This window comes from Centrocercus urophasianus, unplaced genomic scaffold (assembly GCF_019232065.1).
Source record: "Centrocercus urophasianus isolate 14NV4802_14NV808 unplaced genomic scaffold, USGS_Curo_1.0 seq_14, whole genome shotgun sequence".
NCBI lineage: Eukaryota > Metazoa > Chordata > Aves > Galliformes > Phasianidae > Centrocercus > Centrocercus urophasianus.
In genome coordinates, this window is record NW_024884586.1 from 16,278,500 (window position 1) to 16,304,536 (window position 26,037).

General features: G+C 37.5%; 2 protein-coding genes across 14 annotated transcripts in view; one reads left to right on the plus strand and one right to left on the minus strand.

Moving 5' to 3' along the window:
* The window catches only part of MYBPC3 (myosin binding protein C3), a 54,292-nt gene extending 47,569 nt beyond the window's left edge, over nt 1-6,723 (plus strand). Inside the window, exons 30-33 of the mRNA XM_042813171.1 lie at nt 1,927-2,066; nt 2,733-2,892; nt 3,434-3,570; nt 5,400-6,723. Of these exons, the coding sequence (XP_042669105.1) occupies nt 1,927-2,066; nt 2,733-2,892; nt 3,434-3,570; nt 5,400-5,642 (680 nt within the window). The 3' untranslated portion in view covers nt 5,643-6,723. The remainder of the gene's footprint in view (nt 1-1,926; nt 2,067-2,732; nt 2,893-3,433; nt 3,571-5,399) is intronic.
* Nucleotides 6,724-10,937: 4,214 nt separating this feature from the next.
* The window catches only part of MADD (MAP kinase activating death domain), a 75,116-nt gene continuing 60,016 nt past the window's right edge, over nt 10,938-26,037 (minus strand). For 10 of the 13 annotated variants that reach the window (XM_042814851.1, XM_042814848.1, XM_042814847.1 and 7 more), the window contains 3 exons: nt 23,993-24,062; nt 19,190-19,236; nt 15,635-17,140 (listed from right to left, as the gene is read on the minus strand). In XM_042814851.1, the coding sequence (XP_042670785.1) occupies nt 17,033-17,140; nt 19,190-19,236; nt 23,993-24,062 (225 nt within the window). In that variant the 3' untranslated portion in view covers nt 15,635-17,032. Of the gene's footprint in view, nt 10,955-11,249; nt 11,755-14,910; nt 14,978-15,112; nt 15,258-15,634; nt 17,141-19,189; nt 20,702-23,968; nt 24,063-26,037 lie in introns of those variants that run through there. The other 3 variants (XR_006168183.1, XR_006168185.1, XR_006168184.1) reach the window with 3 other exon arrangements.

Sequence of the window (26,037 nt, forward strand, 5' to 3'; positions counted from 1 at the left end):
GAGAAACAGATTCTCATGCTCATTAACTGTGCAAATTATGAAAGGGCCACACTTCAAGGACTCCATAGCAATTTGTGTCCTATCACTTAGGAAGTACCATCATGATCAGCAGAATGAAGTGACACATTCAAAAATCATACCATGAACTTTCTGCTTCTATGGAAAACTTTCTTCCGTGCCATCAGTGGGGCCACTTTGGTCACATTAATCAAGATGGAATCCAAGTAGAAAGTCTCAAAAGCACTGCTGATGGAGTTAAGATTGGTGACAATTCATCGGGATTTTTGACTGCCTTCTGACAGAAATCAGACCACCTGACTACCAGTTCTTGCAACAAAATGCACACGGCAATTTTTGTGAAAACCTTACAAACCTTCTAAACAGGTTAAAGAGGTTAGACTTTTTTTCTTTCCAAAATACAACAGATTGTTATTGCCAGGTTCCCTCATCATATTTTCAAATCAAGCAAAGATGCAACATATTATTCAGCTTGTGCATCAAATGCCTTTCGGTTATCCTGCATTTTCTAGTTTTAGCATGAGTTACGTTCCACAAGGAAAATATAGGTTTCAGATTTAATTTTAGTTCAGAATTGTTTAATTCTGACATAGAAACACCATTTATGTAGGAAACAAGAACTTCAGTACCTACTGTGGTACCTCACAGATGTCCTAGTTGATAGGTCTAAGGGTTATAATAGTGCACAGGATTGGAAAAGATCACCTAGTTACTGAGTCCAGTTCCCTATAGTCATTGCCATCATAGAACTTGCTCAAAAGCACTGACTGAGCATTTAAACACCTCAGACCACTTTTCATGGTCCTTCACCATCAGAAATTTAAATGCATGAAAAGTTCATTTCTGGGACAGTAAAGAAGTCTGAATTCATGAAACAGTTCAATGGTTAGGAAAATTTCAGGTTACAGCAGTGTAAAATAAAATTGCATATCACAAATTGTATTATAGGATATCTGGCTGGAGTTAAATGATTTTCTTTTTCATTAGTATCCTATTTCTTTTCTTCCTGCTCCCCCCATCACTGAAGTTGGGCTATGCAGAGAAAACAAGTTATATTAAAGACTCAGAATTAATTATCAACTACTGTCTCAGCACACTCTAACACTAGACCAGGAAGTTGTTGAGCTGTGTTTGATGTAAGCTACCATCCTGGCTTTCACACTAGCTTCAAAATCCCAGCAACCTCCACTTTTCATTCTGCTTTGCTTGTTATGCGTATTTTTTACTTAGCAATGTAGTCAAAATGGTACAGATAATCATTGATAATCAGAGTGAAGAGAATTTTTATGTATTTTCCTCAGAACATCTTGCATCATTTACTGCTATTAAACAATTCTAGCAGTCTTGTTTGCTTGACACTCCTAACAATTGGACTGATATTCTCAGTGCAGGACTAGATTCAGTATTCTAAGTATATGTCCTTGTTGGCATCACCTCATCCTACCTGGATGAAACCCCTTCCTTGCCCAGACAGTCTCAAATATCTGGCTTTCCTGAGTGAAAAGGAACACAGCTTATTTGTTATTGTTACTCTCGCTGTACCTGAAGGACTGACAAATTGTAATGTTGTAGAGCACATAATAAAACTGTAGCAAAGAGAGCAATCACACTCATCCAAAAATTCACAAGATTCTTTTTCAACTTCAAGGAAGAGTTTATCTCACCAACATCTATTGTGTTGCCTATATATTTCAGTAGGTTCCAAGCATCCCAGGAAAGTATTGAAAAGGGCATTTGAAAATTTCCCAACTTTCCTGTTTATGGTTTCAACTTCACATAAATGAAGCGTACTGCTGTGGAACAATTATAGATTGCTATCAAGCTCTATTTTTACCCTGCATGGGAGGAAATGACAGCACTTTCAGCTGCTGAAGCAGAAGCTAAGTTTTTTTCATGTGTCCTCTCCAGATAAGCCTGGCCCTCCTCAGAATATAAAACTGGCCGATGTTTGGGGATTTAATGTTGCCCTGGAGTGGACACCTCCACAGGATGATGGCAATGCACAGATCTTGGGCTACACGGTCCAGAAAGCTGACAAAAAGACAATGGTAAGCTGCACTGAGTCCTTGCAGTTTTAAGAGCTTAAACACCTTCTTGCTTAGGAATACAGACACCTAATGAAAACAGCTAAATTAATGACCCCCAGTTGTGTGCCCAAAGTGTCCTATGGCACATCAAAGGCAGATAAACATTTAGAATATGATCTAAAAAGAATCAAAACACTAAGTGGAAAAAAGAAGCATGCATAGCCTGCCCCGTCTCTGGTGGTGACTGGATTGATGCTGTGAAGGTGTTCTGAATCACATTTTTGACAAACACAGAGACAAACTGAAGAGGAGGGAGGAGCTCAGCACTGGGCACCTTAGGGAATTTACTGGAACAAACAGCTTTGTCAAGCAGACTGGGAAATGCCTCTCTCAAGGAATGCTCCATCAAGCAGATGCGTTCTCATCAGGCTCTCAAATATAAGTAGGGCTAAAGTGTAAGGAGGTTTTTCTTGTTGCTGTTGTTGTTTTTCCAAAATCCATATATTCATGCAACTACATGAGCCAGAAAATAGAAGAAAGCAGGTCAGCTGATCTTCACAGGAAAGAACATTAACATTCATTTCCCAAGCTGTTAAATACCTGTCTTTCCCTTGTAGTAAAATGATCTCTCCATACCATGTCTGACCTCTTAGAAGTATCTTTCTAACTAGTGCAGTTTTGTTGCAGGAATGGTACACTGTTTATGACCACTACCGTCGTACAAACTGTGTAGTGTCAGAGCTGATTATGGGCAACGAATATTTCTTTCGAGTCTTCAGTGAAAATTTGTGTGGATTGAGTGAAACTGCTGCAACTACCAAAAATCCTGCCTATATCCAAAAATCAGGTAACATTTACTATTAAAAACAATCATTACGAAAGCGGTACTTAACCGCCTTTTATTAGAAATAATGCGTTCATAAATGAAAAATATAATACTAGTAGATGTACCACCAGAGATACTTTCATTATTAAGTAATTAGCACTCACAATGTATTTTAGCATCAACAGCCTTTATTTAGGCAGGCTTCTGTAGAAACTGAATTTTTTTTCAAAAAAATACTTGATCAGATACTTTTCCTAAACTACAATGTTTCCAGAAAATAATACAACTGTGTGGGTACACTTATATTCTAGGATCAAAAAGATTTATATAATGAAGACTGCAGACACAGGTTATCACATTTTTAACATAAACAGAAATTCAATCACTGTGAGAATCTTTCAACTGAAGTATTGCATTTTCAATGAAACTCAGTATTAAAATTTGCTGCATCATTAATGTCAGTGTCAGTAAAGTCACAGAGCTAAAACAACATGGCAGTTAGGGTTACACGACTCACCAGAACTGAAAGCAGTTATGAGTATTTTGTTTCTTTGAATTGCAGGCACCACTTACAAGCCACCTAGTTACAAAGAACACGACTTCTCTGAACCTCCTAAATTCACTCACCCTTTAGTAAACCGGTCTGTGATTGCAGGATACAACGCTACGCTCAGCTGTGCAGTGAGAGGAATCCCTAAGGTACAAAATATATCAACCATCATTGATACAAGCCAAGATGCTGCCTTGGAATTTGTGCCAGTTCAGTGTAATTAAAGTAACTACACTGAGGAAAAGTACATTTCCCTGAATTATCACCCCTGAGAGATAATGGTTGTACACAGAGTATCTTTCCAACTTCTTGGGTTATTTTTCAGCTGTTATGCCTCACCTAGTTCACCAAACACAGTAAACCAGTGAGTGAAGTGCAGGTAGAATGGGGTAAACATGTAGATAGGCAATACAGCGAGGAAGACAGAGGAAAGGGAAGGGAAAGACTTGCAGCTTTATGCTAACCTTGCCATTTGGATGGTTTTGCTTTTGTTTTTAATCTCATGAGAGTATTTCCTCACTCTAAACGTAATTTGTTGAAGTCTCGTCAGGGAGAACAAAAAGTAGATGTTTTTTTTTTTTTTGTTAGAGTCAGGAACAAGAAGTAAAAACTGTATCAGCTAGGAGTTAAGGTTTGTCAAAAACGGGAAACAGACTTTTTGACTGCAATGAAGGAATTTACCACATTATGATGTCATCATATCATAAATTGAAATGACAAAAAAAAAAACACACAGTACCCTTTTCCTTCCCCCTTCAGGCTGCTAATGTACACCTCCTCTCCACCTCTCAGGCCAGCACAAGGATTCGATAGCTATAAAGCACAACACAAGATCAGTGCTTATTTAAATTAACTCAGGAAGCACAGGCACATAAGCAGCTGCAAAAGAAGAGCAGCACAGAAGAAACCACAGCAAGGGCAGACAAAATCCATCTCCCAGCAGCTGCCAAGGGCTACATCAATGATGTAATTATAGTGCTAGCTGAGATGTTCCCTCTCAGTCATCTGACCCTTTTGAGTTTCTGTATCATTGTGTAACATTTTTATACTTCCTATTTTACAGCTGTTCAATACAGTAGACCAAGGCTTTTGAACCTGCCTGCTAGCTCTTCCTTCTACATTAGCCCAAAAAATACAGTCTTCCTCTTTCAGCGCATCTCAGACTCTTGAAGCAGCTTTTCCAGATACATTTCTGAACTTGCATTGCCCAAATTAACCGCAAGGAAAAACTCTATATCTAACGGAAAACTTGGCAACAGGAATTTTTCAGAGCAGCTGATGTCAATGCAAGATTTGCCGTTCTGAAAAACTGTAGGTTACCAAGTACTTTAAGTCTATCTCTCTAATATGTGTACCAGTGAACTTGATATAAACAAGAACAGTTTGCCCTAAACATGTTTTTCATTTTAAAAAATGTCATTTATAAAAGACACTGGAATCAAAACACGATGACTTGAGTTGCTTCCGGGCCAACCAGCTGAGCAGGAACTTGATTTTGAGCATAAAAATTGCTAAAGATGTGCTAAGGGTTGGGAAAATCCTTTCCCAGACCTAGACAAGTCACCCCATATTGGCCACATTCTGTAATTCTGCTCTGATAATCTCTGCAGTTTAATTCACTTTATGTAACGTAGCTGAAGCACTGAAAAATATTTTAATACGCACAGTGAAATAACCTCTGAAGGAATGGATTTGTTGCCAGGGTAAGGGTTTTTAAGAGTCACACTAATTTGTGGTATAGAGGTACGTGTTCTACATGTTATTTGAGAGTTAAAGAAAATTCTTAACACTTGAATCATAAGCTTCGTGAGTTCATACTTGGAATGAGCAGGGGTTTCTTGAAAAATAATTACTGCTGCAGCGCAATGTGCAGCCCTCACAGTGCATACACTTTTGATGGCTAAACTAACACTGTTACACTAGCAGTAAATTTCATTTTCTGCCTCCTTTTATAAGTTTCTTCTTTTGTGTTCCTCAGCCAAAGATATTCTGGTACAAAAACAAAGTGGATCTCTCTGGGGATGCCAAATACCGCATGTTCAGTAAACAGGGTGTGCTGACATTGGAGATTCGGAAACCCACTCCATTTGATGGAGGCTTTTACACCTGTAAAGCCGTTAACGAGTGTGGTGAAGCTGAAATAGAGTGCAGACTGGATGTCAGAGGTAATCAGATCAATATTATGGATGACATTAACTCTGCAGGGAAAAACCAACATTAATGGTATTCAAAAAAAAAAAAACCAACAAACCAAAACAAAAAAACACCACCAAACACTGCTGTAACACTGTAACGGGATGGAAACTGCAGCAACAGCATAGCAGCAAAGCCCTAGATTGCAGCAAGTGAGGATATGCTCAAAAAAAAGTAGTCCTGGACACAGAAACAAAGGAAAGAATCTGCCTACCTTCAGAAAGCCTCAGGGACATAGGGAACTCCAGCAAGATTCCCTCACCTCTACTGCCAACTCTTAAATGAGGTCTGGGAAGGGCTGGATCCTGGCTCCAGCCTTTCTGGTCACCAGGTGCATTACATGCAGCTGAGCTCCCCTGGATTGGCCCTGCCTTCCACCAGGTGCTCAATCACTGCTTCGAGACATGACTCAGCATTTCCACAACAATTAGCTAACATTATCTAAATTAGTCTACATTTGTTGATTACACACAAAAGCAAGATTGTGTTTTTCAGGCTAAACTGTTACAAAATAATTAAATTACATGCTAGGCAACACAGGGCTTAAGAAAGATAACGTATTTCTGAGTTGGTGTTTCTAAAGGAGATAGCACAGGAACAGAGGTCTATCAACAAACACTGCATTGCGTATAATTGTTCTAAACTGGTGAGCTGTATTCTACAATGGAAGTTTGAACTTCAATGCTACGACTCCACAGTTACAAGCTGCTAGATAGATGTAAGAGGTAACATAGGCTATGTTGCAAACAATTTCCAGGTGGACACTGATAATTTGTTTAGCACCACAGTAAGGAATATCAACAATATTTTCAGTGAAGCCACTTCGTTAGGACTATCACAGATAAAAACAACCATGACAGAGATTCCATATTTATGTTCAGCAACAGGTCTCAATTTAAAATTATCTTCCTAATAACTTTTTTTTTCTTTCCCCATTTTCCAGTACCTCAGTAAGACTGAATTTCAATTCATTCACACAGCAAGGTATGAATCAAAATAATTCAGCCAGATAAAGGAACAACGGGTGCTTGGTTATAAATAAGAATAAACATTGTTTGTTTTTTGTTAGGCCTAGTGGAATTTTGATTATCTGGGGGTATGTGCACATTCTGATTTCCATTTGTAATTATTATGTAATCACATTCTTACAAGATAGTTTGTTTGGGGTTTTTGTAGTCAATATTTCACAGGTCCCAATCTTCACTACACTGTGCACAGTGTAGAAACCCATAAAACTAACAGAGTACTTTATTTTTTTTTCCTTAACTCACTACAAGCACCTCCTTTATGAGACCATTTGCTATTTATTAATGTGAAGAAAACTGTCATCAATAATATGTGTGCTTTACTTTAACCAAATGTGGTTAAAATTACTCTGCATCTAAAACGTAACATACATTGTAGACATTTCAAACATGAAATTGATGTATTTGACACTAAATCCTTCTCCCTGTTTTCTGTCTCAGCCCTGGAATGGAATTTGAAGAGATGAAAACCGAAGAAATTAATGAAGGATTTCACTTACACTTCAGAGTTCTGCACATGTTAAAAGTCATTTCATGTGTAGGTTGCTCCAAAAGTAATGCCTCCTATTTATTTCAATGGAAACTACAACAGATACAAGAGCACAATAACACTATTTGACAGAAAAAATTCTCAGCTATAAAACACTTTTTTTTTTCCCCCAACACAGTCACCACCATTAGTTAAGCATTTTTACCAGCAATAAACAAAAGCCTATATGCTGTGCTCATAACAGTCCACATCACAAGAGGTGACAAACTGTCACTGTTGCCACTACCTCACTGTGCTCACACACACTGTTTGGCTTCCATAACTGTCCAGCAAATGTGTGCCAGAAATGGGTGCCATTTTCTCTGCACAGAGGAGTTCAGTTCCATGCCTTTGCCTTCAGTGGCAGGCGCCATTTTGTCAGACTGGCCCTCTGCTGCCATCTGCAACAAAATGTACTGTGATATTGGTGGGAAGATTCAACCTCTGCTGCCACACCACCAACATCCACCTCTGATGTCATGGGCTGACATCACGAAATAGGAGGCATTGCTTTTGGAGCAGCCCTCATACAAACAAATTATTTCTAATATTGAATCACCTTTTCTTATATTGATCTCTGGACAGTAGAAAGTAACTTCCAGCTCTTCTGCTTTTACTGCCAACATTTGAAATATCCACTTCCATGCTCTTGGGCATATATTTAGTGTCTGCACGTCTGAAACACACCGTTTGAGACTCTATGGGTTAGGGTACTACTCTTATTTATACAGGAAGTGGTTTATTTGATAATTACTCACTACTGTTTTTTTAGTTTTAAAAAATACACTCACATAGACTTTCAGGTAACAGATGTTTTTCCAGCCAATCATAGACATCACCCTCATCTACAGAGAAAACATTGTACATCAGATGAAACACTGAAAGATGCAAAGAAATACTATTTGCACATTAAAAAAAAAAATCAAAACAAAAGGCTTGTAATAAATGCAATAAGTTTACTGTCATCAGATATCACTGGAGGCTTTTGAAAGTCTATGAATGCTATGTATATTATTGCAGATCATTATGTCTAATTAAGAGAAATTGGGGAAACTCTGGCATTTTTTGTTTCTCACTTATTAGTTTGAATAGGATTTGTTGGGATTTTAGGACCTGCATTAGTTTCTGGCTGGAAAGTATTTTTTCATAAAATCACAATAGCAGAGAATGTGGGAAGATGAAATTAATCCAGGAAAGAGTGTGTTTGGGAAAAAGCAACAGAAAGAGCTAAAGTAACACTATTCCCCTACCTGCAATATGTCAATTGAGAAGGTAAAGCATGTCTGATACAGCACCTTAGTTACACTAAACAAGCAATTGTATCTTCATAATGAAAACACTGATGTAATGAGATATGTATTTTGGTTATTTTATTACAGTATCAGAACAAGGACAGACCATGAACATCAGTGTCGACATTTGTCTGCAATACACTGCTATTACTCTGCAAACAAATAAAAGTGATGGAAAATATGCAAAGAAGTCTACACTGTTTTGTTCTTTATTCTTCCAAGCAACACTATTATTCTAAAAGTAAGGCATATGTAATATGTAGAAGTCAGAGATGTCCTACATCACAAATAATTTTATTACCTACTACTAGAATGTTAAGTGGATTTACAGGATCAACCTAGCATCTGTGGGACAACAGCTATTGCAGAGACTGAATTGCAAGAGTTCAGATTACAAAGAAAAGCAGGTGCTATAACAAACACTTTGTATTATCAGAAAGGTGTTTCATGAAAATAACAGATTTTCATGCTGTAATGGGGTACAGTACTGAAAGAGTACAAAAATAAACCAAAAGACACTAAGAAAATGGCATCTTCTGCTGGAATTTTAGCTATTCAACATGAGCAAAATGCTTTCAGGAAAAGCAGTACTTTAAAAGTGAACACTTATTTTCCCTCTCAGTTGTGAAAAGAAGTACACTGTATTAAATGTTACTCAATTGTATTTTTCATGAAATGTTGTTCAAAAGGTCTTCAAGTCCAAAATTCTACCACATGAGTAGATGTCTCTCACATACATGTAAATCCAAAGCTGAAGTTACAAAACCACAAACAAACAAACAAAAAAACCCCAACACCCCAATCCACTCCAGTTAACATTCTGAAAACATGAATTCTAAATTCAAAAAGCAAAGCACTGCTCACACACCAAAAAGAGGAAACGAGGCAAGGTGCGTCCACAAGATCAGAATTTTCTAATAGAAGTTCTAGAAAGATCCTTAGAAATTTGTGTGTTTATTGCTGTTTTCCAACCATTCTGAATCAAAACTTATCTTCTCCATTTCTGATGGTGATCTTTACCGTTAGTTAATTCATCATTAATTTTGGGTTGTTAAGAAATACATACATTATGTTCATCAGTATTTAATTAAAACTAATAAACTCAGCAGCTTCTCCCAAATGTAACTGGTTAAGGACAGAAAACGTCTCAATTTCCCCCAACACATCTGAAAACCTACATGACAAATAATGGTCTTTAACTTACCTTCTGTGTGGGATTTCCTCTGCTAGAAAATGAGATTGGCTTATGGTTTCTAATGCTGTGGCAAGTATTTGTATGCTGCAGTTGCAAAGTACTATCAGTAATACTACCATTATTTTCTTTTTTGCAAATATGCAAGGTAAGATCAGTTGTGAAAACATTATTAACGAGGGCCAGACAATTTAATAAAACAAATCCACTGAAGTGTTGCATTTAAATCTGATAAGGATCTGTTTGATCCTAGCAATGGGAAGCTTTGCTTAATAATCCTCATAAAGAAGTCACAAAACTGAGCCGTGGAAGAAAAGCAAACCTTACCAGTACTCCTTATTTTCTTTAGTTACTTTATAAGTTTGCCTCATAGTGCAAATCTTGACTGTTATTCTGCAAGAGAAAAAAATAAAAGCAAAATGAGTTAATGGCTGAGCTGCACTGTGTAAATACAATAAAAGAGCAATGCTTGAAAAAAAAAAATGCAACAAAAAGAAAAAAGGATGAAGGAGAAACAATAGAACATGAAATCCAGGAGAGGAAGATAAATAAATAAATCAGAAGCCAAAGCGTACCACACCTAACAGAAAACTTCTCCTTCAGGTGCAATGCTAAACTGCAGTGAGCTCGTCAGGGACGAAGGACTGGCTCTTTTGTGCAAACACCAACTACTGTCTTACGAATTACGCCGGTGTTACACCGCACTACCCGAATCGCACTTAAACGGTACAACGCTGAGCTCCTCTTCGGGTCATTCGCAGGCTTCTCTTCACGGCGGTGACACGTGTGTTTTATGTATTTATTTATCCGCTCTCCTTCAGTACCAACGCCTGACTTTTAGGTAGCGGAGGGGCAATACCGAAGCACCACCTCAGCGCTTCCCGCCCAGCAGCGCCGCGTGCCGCCCGCAGCCATCGAGGCGCTCGTGCCGGCCGCCTCGCGCCGCGGGAGCATCGGCCCGCCGTTGCTTTGCAGCGCAGGGCTGGCCGCGCCAGGGAGCACCGAGCGCGCACAGCGCTCCTGTTACAAACCGCCGCTCAGACACACCTCGCGTTTCATACCTTCCCTTCGCGCTACAGTTTTAAATAGATTTAAAAGTAAGTTTCCACGAGGCCCCCGTTGCAAGGACCCGCTGCGAGGCTTGCAAAGGCTAAACAGAATCGCTGCAAGTTGAGCGTAGAGCATTAAGGTAAAGGTTGATGGAATTGAGCCCATCCCATCAGAACGTTTAAATGGTATAAAGCGCCCTACCAGCACGAGTTCATCCTGCTCCCAGAGGAGATACGCGTTCATTGGAACCACCTGGCAGGGGAAGAGCAGCAGTCAGCCTATTGGGTGCCTCAGCACCTTTGCTTTCAGTCAATTAAAAAGAAAAGCCACAAGACAGCTTGGTATTTCATACTGCTCTTCTACAAAAGGCAACGATAATTTTTAGTGACTTTTTTGAATTTGTCAAAGCTTATTATATCCAACAATATATAAAAATTGAATTTGACTGAAAGTTACAAGGAGAAGTCAGAAGGTTCCTACATTATCATAACAAAGCTTTTCCATTTCAGTTAAGGTAGATATCTAACACAGCCTCTGTACACCTCACCTGCAGGAATCATTCCTTCTAAGAAAGTATTCTTGTGCTAGTTCTAGACCTCTGTTCTGTGGTCTGCAATTGAGTAGAATGGATACAAACAGAAGAAAATAGCAAATCAATGGCAATTCCTCTTCAACTTAATGTTTCAATGGTCACTCAAATGCGATCAAAAAAGGAAAAGGTGTTTTGGTGAGGTACAGAAGTCATTTATGTTGCCTTTATCACAGAATGTCTTTAAATTAAAATCCCTTTGTGTGTTTAGGAGAAAAGTTTGGCACTATTGTGTCCCGGAGCATGTTTAGAAATAAAGCCATTCCTGTCTCCTTACAAATTATTTTTTTTTTAAGAACAGTCCACAGAGGTTAAAAATAGCCCACTGATACCTTTCAAGAGCCTCCCAACCACAGACCTCTATATTAGGGCAACAAAAGCTGTCACTGAGATATCCTTCATCTGTCTTTGAGAGGGTCCATGTAGCAGCCTGCGTAAGCGATGCGTCTTAGAACAGGTTGAGCTGGTGAAAGTTTGAAAGAAACAGATAAGAACAGCTTCATTTGTGTGGTCCTGATATGGAACAAAAACATCTGCTATCTGTCCCAGGCAGAAGTGCTGACAACAAGCAGCCCTAAAACCACAGGTAACTATCCAACTAGCTACGAACGCAGTTCTGGGATACCTACTTCAGTGCATACAAAATATCTGTGGAAAGGAAAGCTATGGAATAAAATTTGGAAAAAATATAAGTGGTGTGCCCTTTATTTTCTTCACCATGGAAAATCACCTGACTTTGAGTTCGTATTCATTACCGTTTGTAAAACAAGTATCAGAAATATCACACAATTTTCACTGTTTGCTTATAAATATAGATTGTGGGACTCAAATACACGAACTGAGGATGTAAATGAAAGTTATTTAGCCTCCAGTAAGGTTGCAAGTATAGTAGATTTTGATCATTTCTACTTGTTAACTCCTTACTGGTGTAAGCAGGGCTAAGTACTACATGTTCATAATGCATTATATTTTCCTCTCTCCCCTCCAGCACAGAAAAATGTTAACAATTTATATATGATTTTTAGGTTATGAGCCTGTTTTAGACGAATTTTCTAATGATAGATGAAATGTAACTGTTTCTAATAAGGAATGCAGGGAAGAGATGTTGCTAGGAGCCAGCATGGACCAGCAGAACTGATACTAGGTATTTTTCCTGTTCCCTCAATGGCCCTCTTTCGCACTCCATCCAACATAGTTTAAGTGCAAAAGAAATAAGAGGCTGAGGGATGAAAGAAGATGAAAGAGGGTGACAGAGAGCTTGCTAAGAGCTGGAGAGAGGAGGAAGACTGACTGGAAGTTGGGTAGAAGCCAGCTGAGCAAGAGATTGGCTAGGAGTGCAGCCTGGACTGCTTGGACAGAAGCTGAAATATGATTTACACAATGATGGTGGGAGAGATAAGTACTATGAATAACGCTAAGGGAAATGGAGAGAGACATCTGATGAGAAACTGAGGTTCAGAACTGAGACTGGTTGGCTGAGTCTAGGCCAAGAAACTAAGCGTGGGGAAACTGAGGAATCCAAGCAGGGAAATTGGAAGAAAAGGGAGAGACACTGCTTGCCATCTAGGATGTTGAGAAGACAGGCACTTTCAATGGCGTTACTGAGGGAAACTGAAAAGGCAAAAAAGAGTGAAAGAAGAGCAATGGAAATACAAGACGTTTCATCTACTTGAAGGAAACAACTGTTTAGAGCTTTACTTGATATTTTTCCTGCCACCGTTTGTTCCTTTTTGTGTATAGCTATTTTGGGAGAAGGGGATTTCTATTTCTATGTAGGTTCCTAAACCATGTTTATCACTATAGTAACTGTTGTAAATAGAAGCAGCACTGTTTGCCCTTGGTTGCTGCATGTATGGTTCTTTCTTTGTAGGATTGATGTTTTAAAACAAAATTAGACTATGCTGGAACTGCTATGTCCCAGATGCTTTGTACATGTGTAAACAGAACATTAACTTTGAAATTACGGTTATACTAAGCACAGTCAAACAGAAAATTAGCCACTGTATCTGAGCTCAGAATCTGCCTTAAAGTAGTCCTCTGCTGTACTCACCTGCACTCAAACTCCAGTCATCAACACAAAGCTTTAAACCTTCAGACATAGTGCTGGAAAGAGGGGTCATATATCACTACTGTTTAAAGAATCAGCATGTTTTTTCTACTGTTTTATTGAAGAGCCACACTGGAAACAGCTGTAGGAACTCAAAGCTCCTGCTGACTGAAGATCTTAAAGAGTGTTACAAGGTACTGCACAAAAAGCCACGGCAGGTAGCAGAAACAAAGAAACACCACTCAGTTGTTTGGAAATGTACTGTTGTAAAAAGCAAAACTGTCTGACCTGTGAATTCTGGAGGAGCAAAAGCTCTTTGGCTTTACACTGACAAGATACCTTGCACAAAGGTGCTGCTTCTTACTCCTAATTCTCACATCTTTAGGAGTTAGGAGATGATGTATTTCACCAAAACTTTGCTTGTCTAAGAGCAGTGACTGAGTTCCTAAATACCACTGGTGCAGAGGCCCTCTTGTCTCACAGAAGCAGAATCTCATTTCAGAGGCAGTTTTTTTCTAACTTCAATCCATTTGGCAATCAAAGGGAACTGAGATCTAAATATTACTCTCTAAATGAGAAACTTAGCTTCTATTTTCTATTTAGTTCTCAATTCAGTGAATGCAAGAGCCTGTGCCTGACACTGGGGCAGATGGCTGGTTTGTTCCTGCTCTTGATCAGCAATATTAGCTACTGCTTCCTTCTTAGCAATACACTTGGTGGGAACCCAGTACATTATTTTCACAACTCTAGAAATATTTTTATCTTTAGTATTGTTGTACCATAAAGGTTCCTATGACAGCATGGAATCAACCATATTTTTCCTTACACTTTGATTACTAAGAATCTTGGAATTTAAATTCTTAATTTACATCTACTAGCAATTCAGCTTTCGAAGAAGAACATTTCACCTTGGCATCCCTTCTGCCCTGAAAGCATCAAAGTAAGAGGGAAGAGTTTACCTGAAGCTAGTAAACAGTGTAAAGAAGTTTTTATAAACGTTTTCTTAAAGTAATGAATCATTTCCTCCACATCCAACATCAAGAGTTTTCAAAAAATATTTTTAATTTTCACTTAGCAAATGCCACCATTTTGATACTCACTGATATTGAATATTTTAACCTTTAAGTTGTGCATCCTCTCATGTTAGGCACAAAAACGGCAGTAACAAACAAACAGAAACCTCTTTTGGAACAACACAATAAAGGTCTGCAATCCCACAGATAGTGGGAAAAACTGCCAGGAAAATCAGTTATGAATGCCAGTGTTTGCAAAGAACATTTTAATGGTCATTTAGAAAACCAACTTCCAGAAATAAGGAATTATAGCAGAGAAAGAAACTTGTTCATGAAAAGCAAATACCTTAAGTTTTAAGGCAAGTTCATGAATCTCTGTGACTGTATTCACTATTTGTCTAAGTGCCATGGAAATATCACATTCAATTAAATCACATTGATTTAAAAAAAAAAAAAAAAAAAAGTAATCTTAACATAATTTAACAGTAAGTCACAGGCTCCTCCTAGTGGTAAGACCGGTAGGATTAGCTATTTTGAAGTATTCTAATACTATCATTACCAGTTATTCTCAATTAGTCTTCCCTTTGGTTTTGGAAGGTTCTTGCTGCTGCTTAGGGAATTCTTACCTAAAGATCAAAAGAAGTAGGACATGTCAAAGCACACACAAATTGCTGTAATTATTTTTTTCCTCCAAAGAAAAGTTTACATACCTTTCAACGCTTAGGAGTGACGAAGCTAAGGTGGAAGGGATTTTTCCTTACCTTGTTCTCAAAGACTTTTTCTCTTAGAAAACGTTAAATCTGACCTCCAGATCTGTATTTGGTCTTCAGAGAATGGCACTGAGTATTTAGTAGCAGAAATACGGCCTTTCAGATGAACATGCTATATTCTCAGTTACCAGAACACCTGCCAAGTACAAGTACACATCGTCAAGTATAAGAATGAATTTGTACATTTCAAGAATTTCTTCAGTTTTGAAACCACATTTGGAGCAGAACCCCTGTGCTAGTCCACTTGCAGAGACTGTTACTGATTCTTACTCGTCCCTGAAGAGCAACCTCTGCAACTACTCTTTAACAAACATTCTATAGAAGGGAACAGGGGAGCATTCTTATCATAAGGGCATTTACAGTCCAATTTCTCACGTAGAAAGAAATGCAATTATCCATTTGTACTTTGCTCTTTCTCATTATTTCATGTACGTGTACACTGTACTTTGTACATCACAACTAATAGCAGTTAGATGCACGAATAGAAAAGGTAAAGCACAGGATGAAAACAACTCACTGGTTGGATGACTTTTATTTTCACATTCAGACAGCTGTACAGTTTCTATAAATAGATATTGTACTATAATATTTACATATTTTCCTCACTCATTACTAGTATATTCCATTCAAAATAGTAGATCCCTGACCAAGCCAAAACAGGATTATTTCCAGGTTCATTTACTCAGAATCCTATGTTAAAACATACAATACATCAGTCTGCATCAAGAGTATTTTTCCAGGTATTTCACAAGTATTATTTTTCTCCAGACAGTCTCACCTTCCCGCATCCTGAGAGCTTTCCAGACAAGTGAAGTATAGTTCAATAACAAAAACAGGATGCAAAAAACATTCATATTCAGTCTACTTAAAATAAGGAATGCAATGGATAGTATTAACTGAGGGAGTTTCATTACACATTAACACAGTATTTGAGAGATTCCTCAATATACAAAAGTATAGACTGAAAAAAAGCAATAGATTAAAAGTTTTGGAGACAGTAATCCTTTGAGCTTCTGAGCACATTCTGCATGTTACTATAGAAACGTCTTGTACAGTTACAAATCCAGAATTACATTGGTACATTACAAGAGCTTCTGCCAATAACAATTCCAAGTTACACATTTCCTTTCTCATTTTCTGGACCCTGCGATTAACGGCTATCAACTACACTGCTGGAATGCCTACAAACATTGTTCAAACTCCAATCCAAAATCCACACAATTTAAGGGATGTCAGGGGTTTTCATGATATGCCACTTTCAAATTTCCTTTCTTTTTTCCACTTTAGAAGCAGTCATCTCCACAGATGGACCAACTTAATAACCAAACTATAATTTTCACATGTGATATTTTAAGACTATAGTAGCTTAATTGATCATCTTTACCAAAAGGGCTTGAAGAAGTATATATCAAGAACTCCATGACAGTGAGTAAAAGTGAACAACACAGAAGGAAAACAATAGAAAATATTACATTTAAACAACGTGCAGAACCAGACTGCTTTCACTGCACACGAGAGAATTGGAAAGCAGAAGTCTGCAGCTGTAAAGTGGTAAGTCTGGAACAAGTATCACTAGAAACAAAAACCAACTGAACTTAAGCCATATTAGTCATCTTAAGAAAAAAAAAAAAAAAAAGATTCCAAGGAATGGCCAGAGTAGGCCATTCACAGCTGGATGCTGATGCTCAAAACTGTCTGATGAACAGCCCATATAAAAACTCCACTAAAGATGAATTCAGAAGGAGACTGAGCAGTGAAGTCTTAGATTTTTCTATGGGGAAAGACTTGCAGGGTCATACATAAATAACCAAGTTCTCAGAGAAGACAGGAAAGTGAGCTCCGGTAACTGCAGTAAAAATGGAAATACTGCACGTCAGTGTGCCATAGGGTAGGTATTTCCCAATATCATGATCAACTGGAAACTGGTCGAGGTGGTTTGCTTTTGTTTTCTGCCTCTTTCCCACGAATGGCAGCCACATAAGAGAAGAGACACAGCACGGAGTAGCAGATCTCGTGAGCCTACAAGAAGTTTGAAAGGGAGATAACAAAATTCAGATGATTTAGCATTTTACAAAATCCACTGCATGTTTTGTATTTTGTTGCATGCCTTTCTTTGTGAAATGACTGCTCTGGCTATAAACAAAATCTGGAAGAAGTGTCCCATGCTACTTTCTCACTGAAATAGAGAGGATGAACCATATAACAAATAAAAAACCTTTGAGATAAAACCAATAGTTGCTTGATAGTATAATTTCTTATATTTTTTTAAGAACAGTACACTAAGAATAAGTTAGCCAATGCTTTAGAAAAAAAATATTCCATATATTTGCTTTAGCGAGGAATTGATAAAGATAACTAAAATGATGGTAAAACCAAACATCCAATACTACTCCTTGACTAACAAGATAGTAGGATTCTCCCTTATCACAACTGTGATCATTTTATGGTCAAGACTGGTAATCCTTATTCCTGGCTAACAAAAGTTTTTTGGATTTTGGTGTTTTGTTTTGTTTGTTTGTTTGTTTTAATATATGTGAATAATAACTAAATATTTTAATATATATAGATGGATATAATTTAACATGTCTATAAACAACACCTACCACTGCACATTTCATATGTATATATATGCAACAAAGCAGTTTTGTCACTACCTTAGTGCAGAGACTTTCACGTGCCATTTGCAGATTTACAAATAATACTTTTAAATGATTACGTCTGCTATTACTTAGCGGAAAATCTTTGCCTAGCATGTGACTGGCAGCACAGCTCAGTGAGGGTAATACAAATTCAGTTTATAACCTAGTTCTAATACTGGCTATTCTTCAGAGTTCTTGTCCTGTATGGTGAGGTTTATACTTACTGTCCTTGTGAAGGTGGCATGCATAATCATAGAGAATATCCTGAGTTGGAAGGGACCAAAACATAAAATGTCTCTGAATAGCTGTTGACCACTTTGGTCCTAGTAAGTTGAGGATCCTCAGCACTTTGGAGCAGTAAATTCATTGTGAACTAGAACAACCTGATCTAGCTTTAGATGTCCCTTTAGATGTTCACTGCAGGGAAGCTGGACTAGATGACCTTTAAATGCTCCTTCCAACCTAAACGATTCTGTGATTCTCTGACCACAGAGTCCAACTCCTGGCTCCATACAGGACAACCCAAAATTCCAACCACTCTTCTGATAGCGCTGTCCAAATATGACATGTTTTCTTGTGTTACAAAACAAACTACAATGCTCCTGTAAATTATCATTCACTTCCATTAAGCTGCCCTGTTAAAAGATGCAGCTTTCTGCTTCTTCGATTGCATGTTTGAGAAACAACATTCTTAGAGTACATTTCTCAGATCAAGTTATTCTTCTCCCTTTTTATGAAGTATGGTCAGCTTCCATGCAATTACCACCTGTATGCAACTGTACTTCGGAGAAAAGAGCTGAAAACAATTCATTTATGATGATTATCACTGGCAGCTATTTCCTGCCTGTAAGATACATAAGCCTGATTACTGAAATACACATAAAAGTGCTAAGCAAAATTATCAGCTGTCTGAATTCCAAAATTTTATACAAAACTGAACTTGAAAACACAGCAATAACTCAACTGTATAGAAAGAATCAATACTTAGACCATTCTCTTACATCTCACTGCTCGCTTTTGTGAGGAGGTGGGAACTTTTCATAAACTCAGCTAACAAGATCAGGAATTTGTTTCCCTTTCCATCTGCTTTGTGAATTAGGGATTGTGTCCTGCACTGTCTTCAGTTTAATGCTTTCAATAGCATATTATGCTGAAGATATAGATACAAGCTAGCTGGATTGGTTTGATCTATTTAATGAAAGAGACCACACATTCTGCATTATCCGTAAGTTCCTCTAGTTACACAGAAACAAAAATCACCAAATTTTATAAGAGTTTTAACTAAGGGAAGACAACAAAAGAGCAGCTTGTGTTTCACTGCAATGTTAGCGCTGCAAATCCTGCAATCTCAATGCAATTCTCTTCACCACATGAAAATGTAAAGGTTTGTTCTCTAGAAAACTACCAGAAGGCATCACAGTTGACTCACCATTGGCGTCTTGTACTTGTGGCTCACCACTTCTTTAGTTTCAGGAACTAAAACCGGACGGGCAAGAGACAAAACAAAAAGTTCAAAAAACGAGAGGAAAAAGGGAAAGAAACAGCACAATGTTCCCATAGGAAAGGAAAGGGATGCACACAGACAGCAGGTGCAGGACCAGGGCTCCTCACTATCCCTCACTTCTAGGTACTCTTTCTTCTCTTTGTTTACATTATACATGTCCTTGACAATACTGATAATGAATTCCTCAGGCTGGCAAAAATATTTTATTGTTTATGTCTGGAAAACCGTAATAGATATTTGATGGTTCTTAAGAGACCCTGGCTTTTCTACTAGTAGTTATTCCTGCTAGGCAGCAAAATTAATGACAAAATGCGCTTAATGACTATTATACTAAAACATAGAACAATTCCATAGGAATTTTTAAGTATTTGATCCACAAAGATATTATTCCCTAGATGTTTGAATCCTTCTCTGCTGAGTAACGGATCTCATAAGAACTGTTGGACACTCTGTCAGTAAGCCAGTGAAATACAGGAAAAAAAGCAAACAAATAGGATATTATGGAGAAAATTTTTCTAAGCTGGAAGATTATTTCACAGCCAGATTTTGAGAAATGCTAAAAATTCTCTTTTCTTCTGTTGAGGACACGCATGCTCATTTTTAACTTGGTATTGTCAATGAAAACGTTCTTTGCTTTTGAACACATAGTCTTAAAATAGAACACAGATTTCAATTCCATGTATTCTTAGAATGTCAGGCTTGATTTGATTTCCTGAAGATTTTACACAAAAAGAAGATTAGTGCACTGACTAAAAATTACCCAGAAAATATCACGTTGCTCCTTTGCACTGTCTCAAACTAACAGAAAGAAAGAAGATAAGATAGCTAAGGTAATTTGTCTTTTGCTTTCATTATAGAATGCACAAAAAAACAGGCTGTAACTATCACCATCAGTATGTGCTGCATCCAAACTGTGCATCTGACCTCACACTTGGTCTACAGATATTGTTGTGAACAGATACCATCGGAAATCACCAGGAGAGAACAAAACCAACACTAAGAACATACAAATGGTAATTTTAAAATGTGTAATAACAAAACCAACTTTGGATACTTCCCTTCCAGAAAAGCTGAAATTTGCCATGAAATTTCTGTATCACAACAAAAAAAAATATTTAGCAGCAGTATAGAAATTATTCAAAACCAAACCATACCAGATTCATAGGGGAAGGGTAAGTATTTTATTACACATAATACTAGTGACAAAAAAGAAAGAGGCAGATGAATTCAGTATGAGTAATTAGGAAAAGTCCACAACAAAATCTATCCATGCAGATGTCATCTTTTCAACTTATGATATGACACATCTAAACATTGGAGAGGGAGACAGATCACGCTCTAAGGAGCCAAAAGTAGGCAGTGCAGACTGGGTTTGAGAAAACTCTCCAGAAACAAACCAGTGCCCACCAATTCTAGTATGTCATGGTACTGTCATTCCTGGAAAAAAAAAAATACTGAAAAGTTCAGAATTGGATTTTAAAAATTAATGCAATATTTCTGGTTGATATTTCAATGCTGTTTTTTTGAAGAGATGGCTGTTATATTCGCAACTGAAAAATGAGGGATGTGCACACCCAGGCTACACTGCCCCAGCAATATCAGAGTTGGGAAGAGAAGGAGGTGCGCATCCAAGCTACCTTACCCGTTGGCACCAGATGTTCCAAATTAACTCCTTGTCACCAGGGAGTAAAGGTGGGAGTGAGGCTGTTGCACAGCCAAATAGGGTAGGATTTATACAGTTGTGTAAGTCTCACTGCCCATTGGATAACATACAACAGCTCATATACTCTTCAAAAAGCAGGAAGGGAAAGCTGTAAGGACCTTGTGCCATGAGACAAGGAGAGAAGGGAAGGTGTAAAGTCTTGTATCATAAGAGAGGGAACAGCACAGTGCTTAGGTGCTCTCTCCTCACTTTGTAGTCAGTAAGTTGCCTTTTCTTTAAGTACAGTACTCCTTTGCAGTCCTATTAGTAGGGAAAATTCTCCTGAGAGGACTGAGTTAGGAAGAACAAAAAAAGCAGGTCTAGATTTATACCCACAGAAGTCAAAGCGCTATCGCTGTAAAATACAGAAAGCAAACAAAAGAACAACACAAAAAATAAAAAAATAAAAAAATAAAAAAAACAAACCACCCCACCCAAGCCTCAAATTAAGAGATTAGAACAAGCACGTTTCTTCTAACATTAAGACTTATTCCTGATGCTGTTAAGCTAAGCGGATGAAGAATTATTAAGCACCATTCTGCAGCCTTTGGTTCTGTGAATGAAAATACCGGTACTACCATAGAACAAGTTCAGGGGACATCACTTTACCTGCTGGAGAATGAAGGTTTTCATAGCAGCCATGGTGAAGGGGCCACAAGTAAAGCACAGGTACACAGCAGTAACTCAAATTCCAGGGGGAAGAGCCTTAGATTTTTTCACCTACTTCAAATCTCAGTTTCCATTTTTGGGCAACAATTCCTGAGCTTCTGCATGTACCCTGCTCTACAATTGCAGCTTTCATGCTGATATTTAAACCTGGTGTTACCAAACAGACCTTTAATTTCCTGCTGTGTTATAGCTATCACACTAACTCTAACACAGTTAGAGCAATCACACTTGGCAGAATAAAATAAACAAACTCTGCACCGAGCTGCTTCTCATCAGACTAGTGTACACATTTACTGCACTCAAACTTCCTAAGAGGAGGCACTACTTCAAGATACTCTCTGTACCATGAATCTCATTGCAAGGCTCAAAATGTTTAACATATCTCTGCAGCTTCGTTCTTAAGAAGCCCATGCAACTTGATGGTCAATACTGTCGATTCATTCTTAATAAATTTGATTTTTCCTCCACAGGACAGATTCACACATCTTGTCATATTTTAACAAGTAAAAGAGTGCATATGAGGTAGTCACTCATTTATCCATGAGAGGTTAGCTTCTCTGCAACACCTTTTGTCTTTTCTTTTTTTTTCTTAATTAGCTGAATGGATAAACTATAAACCTCATTTGGTCCATTTAAACTGACTGCTGTTAACAATCTCTACTTTGGGAAGAGGGTAGCTTTCACTTTATAAATGATTTCTCAGTTTTTCTTTCAGCATCCAACTCACAATTTATTTTCTCTTACTTTCAAAAATTACATTTCCTTAAGTTTCTTACCACAGTTCTAGATTTTCCTTGATTATAAATATTTTCTGTGAAACAAGAACAAAACATTTCCTAATAGTTATAAGTTGGGGACAAAAAGCTGTACTACAGAATCATTAACAGAAGTTGACTGGAATAATTAAGTCAAATGTTGTCTGTCATCTTGTGCAATGTAAATCAGCTATTAAGAAAACACTTTGAGTTGAGAGTCTTCAAAAAATGACCCAAATATAATTTCTGATCCAATTATTTTTCTCAGAAAACTGCAGCCATGGCTTGAGCTAATTTTATGGCTTCTGAACTCTAATATTTGTAAAGCCTATCAATGTTTCACAACTTCAAGCAACTTCTATCAGAAGTAAAATGAATCACGCCCATCAGGGTGAAAACATATAAAAAGAATATGTAACCATACAATGCAGACATCTTTTGATCACTTACACTATTTTTTTTTTTTTAATACAATGATCTGATCACTTGAGCTACATACAACATTTTCAGGAAAGGAGAAAAAATTTCCATGACTTGCCATCCCAAATTCTTGGGAGATTCATTTACAGTGAACAGTGTGCAACCAAGTGTCAGAAAGGTTATACCACTTCAATACCTTATAATTTTCTATCATCAGAAGGAGAGAATGCATTACTAATGATGAAGACATTAATATTAGCACTCTCCTTAAATTTCTTTTAAATTATTAGAGAGAATCCATCAGTCAGAATCTTCTATTCACAGCACTAGAGAACAGTGAAGGGAGCTGTTTATTTAAATATTGTTTAGCAGCTAAAGTATGCTGATTTAGCAAGAAAACAATGTTGTAAATTTTATCTTTTTATTAAAACCTTGAGACCTACACTTAAGATTCATGCAGATGGGTGGAAGAATAAAACAATACAGGTATGGGGACTATGTCAAGAGAAGTATATGTATCACTATTGAGCCACATCTAAAGCCATTCTTTTTTTTTTCATTTATCAGTATAATCTGAGTAACATTGAATAGAAACCGAGAACTTTTCCAAATTAGACTACAGGCAGATTATATGTAATAGCAATTAATAGCCTAAATGGCACAAATTCTCTATTTTCCTTAACTGTTGCTTTACTACAGTTCACCAGTCATACTCTAAAGCCAAAACCACAGTATAATGCTCGATCTTACAAAAGACCTTCTGCTGCACAGAAAAAAATTAAACTCCATGTACAGTGGAGAATAAACATTTAGCAGAACTTTTCAGCAGTGAAAGCACAGCGTGTTGAGAAAAATAAACTGCAAGTCCTGCTTAAAAAAAAATAAGTCAAAAGAAAAAGAAACATACCAAAGAAGATTCCTATGCACATCCAAGATTACCTGATGTTTTGTCTGCTTCATGAAACTCAGAACACCTGATTTGTTTGCTACAGGAGAAGCATCTAGGCCACAAGTCTCACTATGATGGAAGTGCACGTGCAAATCTCTCTGTTAGGTAACTTTTCAGTGGAATCTACATTTCCCTTCCATCTTTGAAACTACAGTGCAATTCTGAATCTAGAGTCTGGAAATTTGAGTTACTGCCATGTGAATACAGACCTAATATCAAAATAATGTAATTACCAAATTCCTCCAGGACAAAGACTCCTCGCACTGTATTGCACTTTTTAATGTGATTCAGCTCTATGAAAACCTACAAAAACAGGAGCAAAAATAACACAAAATTAGTAAGTTTTTCTCTTAAAATCTAAAAACCAAAATAAAACAAAAACATCACCACAGCAGATACAACCTGAAGTGTTTAAGCATACACTACCAGTTCATTTACAGTTTAATATATAAATAAAGGGTGAAATAAATATTCAGAAGACAAACTGGCCACAATGCTAGAAATCAACAAATAACTTAAAAGTGCTAAGAAGCGAAGACAGCAGAAGATGAAGTACCTTCCGCTCCTTGCAGGAGGAGAAAGCATGGAAGAGAAACGAAGGAGTTAGTAACTCTGACATATCCAACATTGCTACCCCTTCAGGCACTCAAATGAGTTATTGCAAAAAGAATATCAACACACCTGAAATACAACGGAAGAGGGGGACAAGAAAAAAGCTGACTCCCAAATTTGCCACGATTTGTAGCCTCTGATCCATCCCAGTTTCTGCCCCTCCATGCGTCCTCCTCCAGCACAGAGGGCAGGTAAGGGACACTACACTTCCCCCATCCTGACAATGACTCTTCTGACCGACCCAGCAGTCACTTTTAATCCAATGACAAACTACTAGCCATCTTCCTCTCTGATATTCTTGCACCATTTAACTTTGTATTACTGCTTATGATACATAACCTGCATACTTACACTTCAAACTGTCTCCTCTCAGTATCAGTTTTCTGCTTTAAGCAGCATGGGAGCATTTGGGACCCTTCTCTATTGTTTGCTCATTTCACACATGGCCACTGTCAGCTGGGCAGTCGCTTAGAAGACAAACCTTTTAACTGATTTTTACAAACATAAACCCCAAAAGACAAAATAATAGAACTACACAATGACGTTTTTCAGTCTAGAGCCTAAATGACAAGATTGCATAAATATACAAGTTCTCTAAGCATATTAAGTTTGTTCAATAGCCAATATATTTCAAGATATAAAACAGTCCCTTTGCATATGCACAGCTCCACAACGATCAGTCAAGACACAAACATATGAAAGAACTATAGAAAGTACTATAAATAAATTCCACACAGCAGTGTCTAATATGCTTCCATTTCTAGGCAGGAGAAACACCATTACCCTAACAGTCACAGTAAGTCTATTTCCAGTACCTTAGAGATGCACTTGCAGTACTGTATTACAACAGTCTGGATCCATACTTTCAGTTCCTACGTACTTTTGGCAGTATGGCCTTAGGATCTTATACTAGAGAAACTGCATTGCCTTGGAGAGAAGGGAAAGGAAATATGTGCGACCCTTCTGAATTCAGTACTAGAAAAAGTTATACAGCCCTAGTTGTTATGCTACCCCCAAAAAAGCAAAGAGAATCACAACCACCTTTTTCTTCAAGAAACAAGCTAATATGTATCAACAGAGTTCAGTAAATGTGACCACAAGTCAGGTTGATCTTCTAGACTGTGTTTTTTTAATTGCTGTTGTTGTTTTAACCAGAGAACTAACTAATAGTCACAAGATATTTTTTGATCAGCATCAAAAACTAAACTTCCAGTTACCTAAACTGGAAAAGAAAAGAAAATCCGAAGCTTGCATCTGCTTACATTCAGGCACTCAGGAAAGGAAAATTAATCACATCTTTCTTTGTATGTTTTCACCCACATTTCGATGATTAAAATATTTTATTTTTTGAGGAATAGCAACAGACAAAACCAGGCAACATCAAAACCCTCTACTGTACTCAGTTTCCTCTTTCTGTAATATCCCCTGTAAAAAGTTTTTGCTTGTAGTCTAAAGCACAACACTTAAAAATTGAATAGAAAGGCCTGATGTTTTGTCCAGTAGACTTGACTATTTCTGATCATCATGTTCTGTGTATAACACAGAATGCTGTGTTTCCACAAGTCAGAAACTATATGAGAATTTGTCAAAATTATAGTAAGTTACCCATTTTCATAACACAAGAGTTGAAAGACATCCTCTCACTACACTGATTAAGGGACAGAGA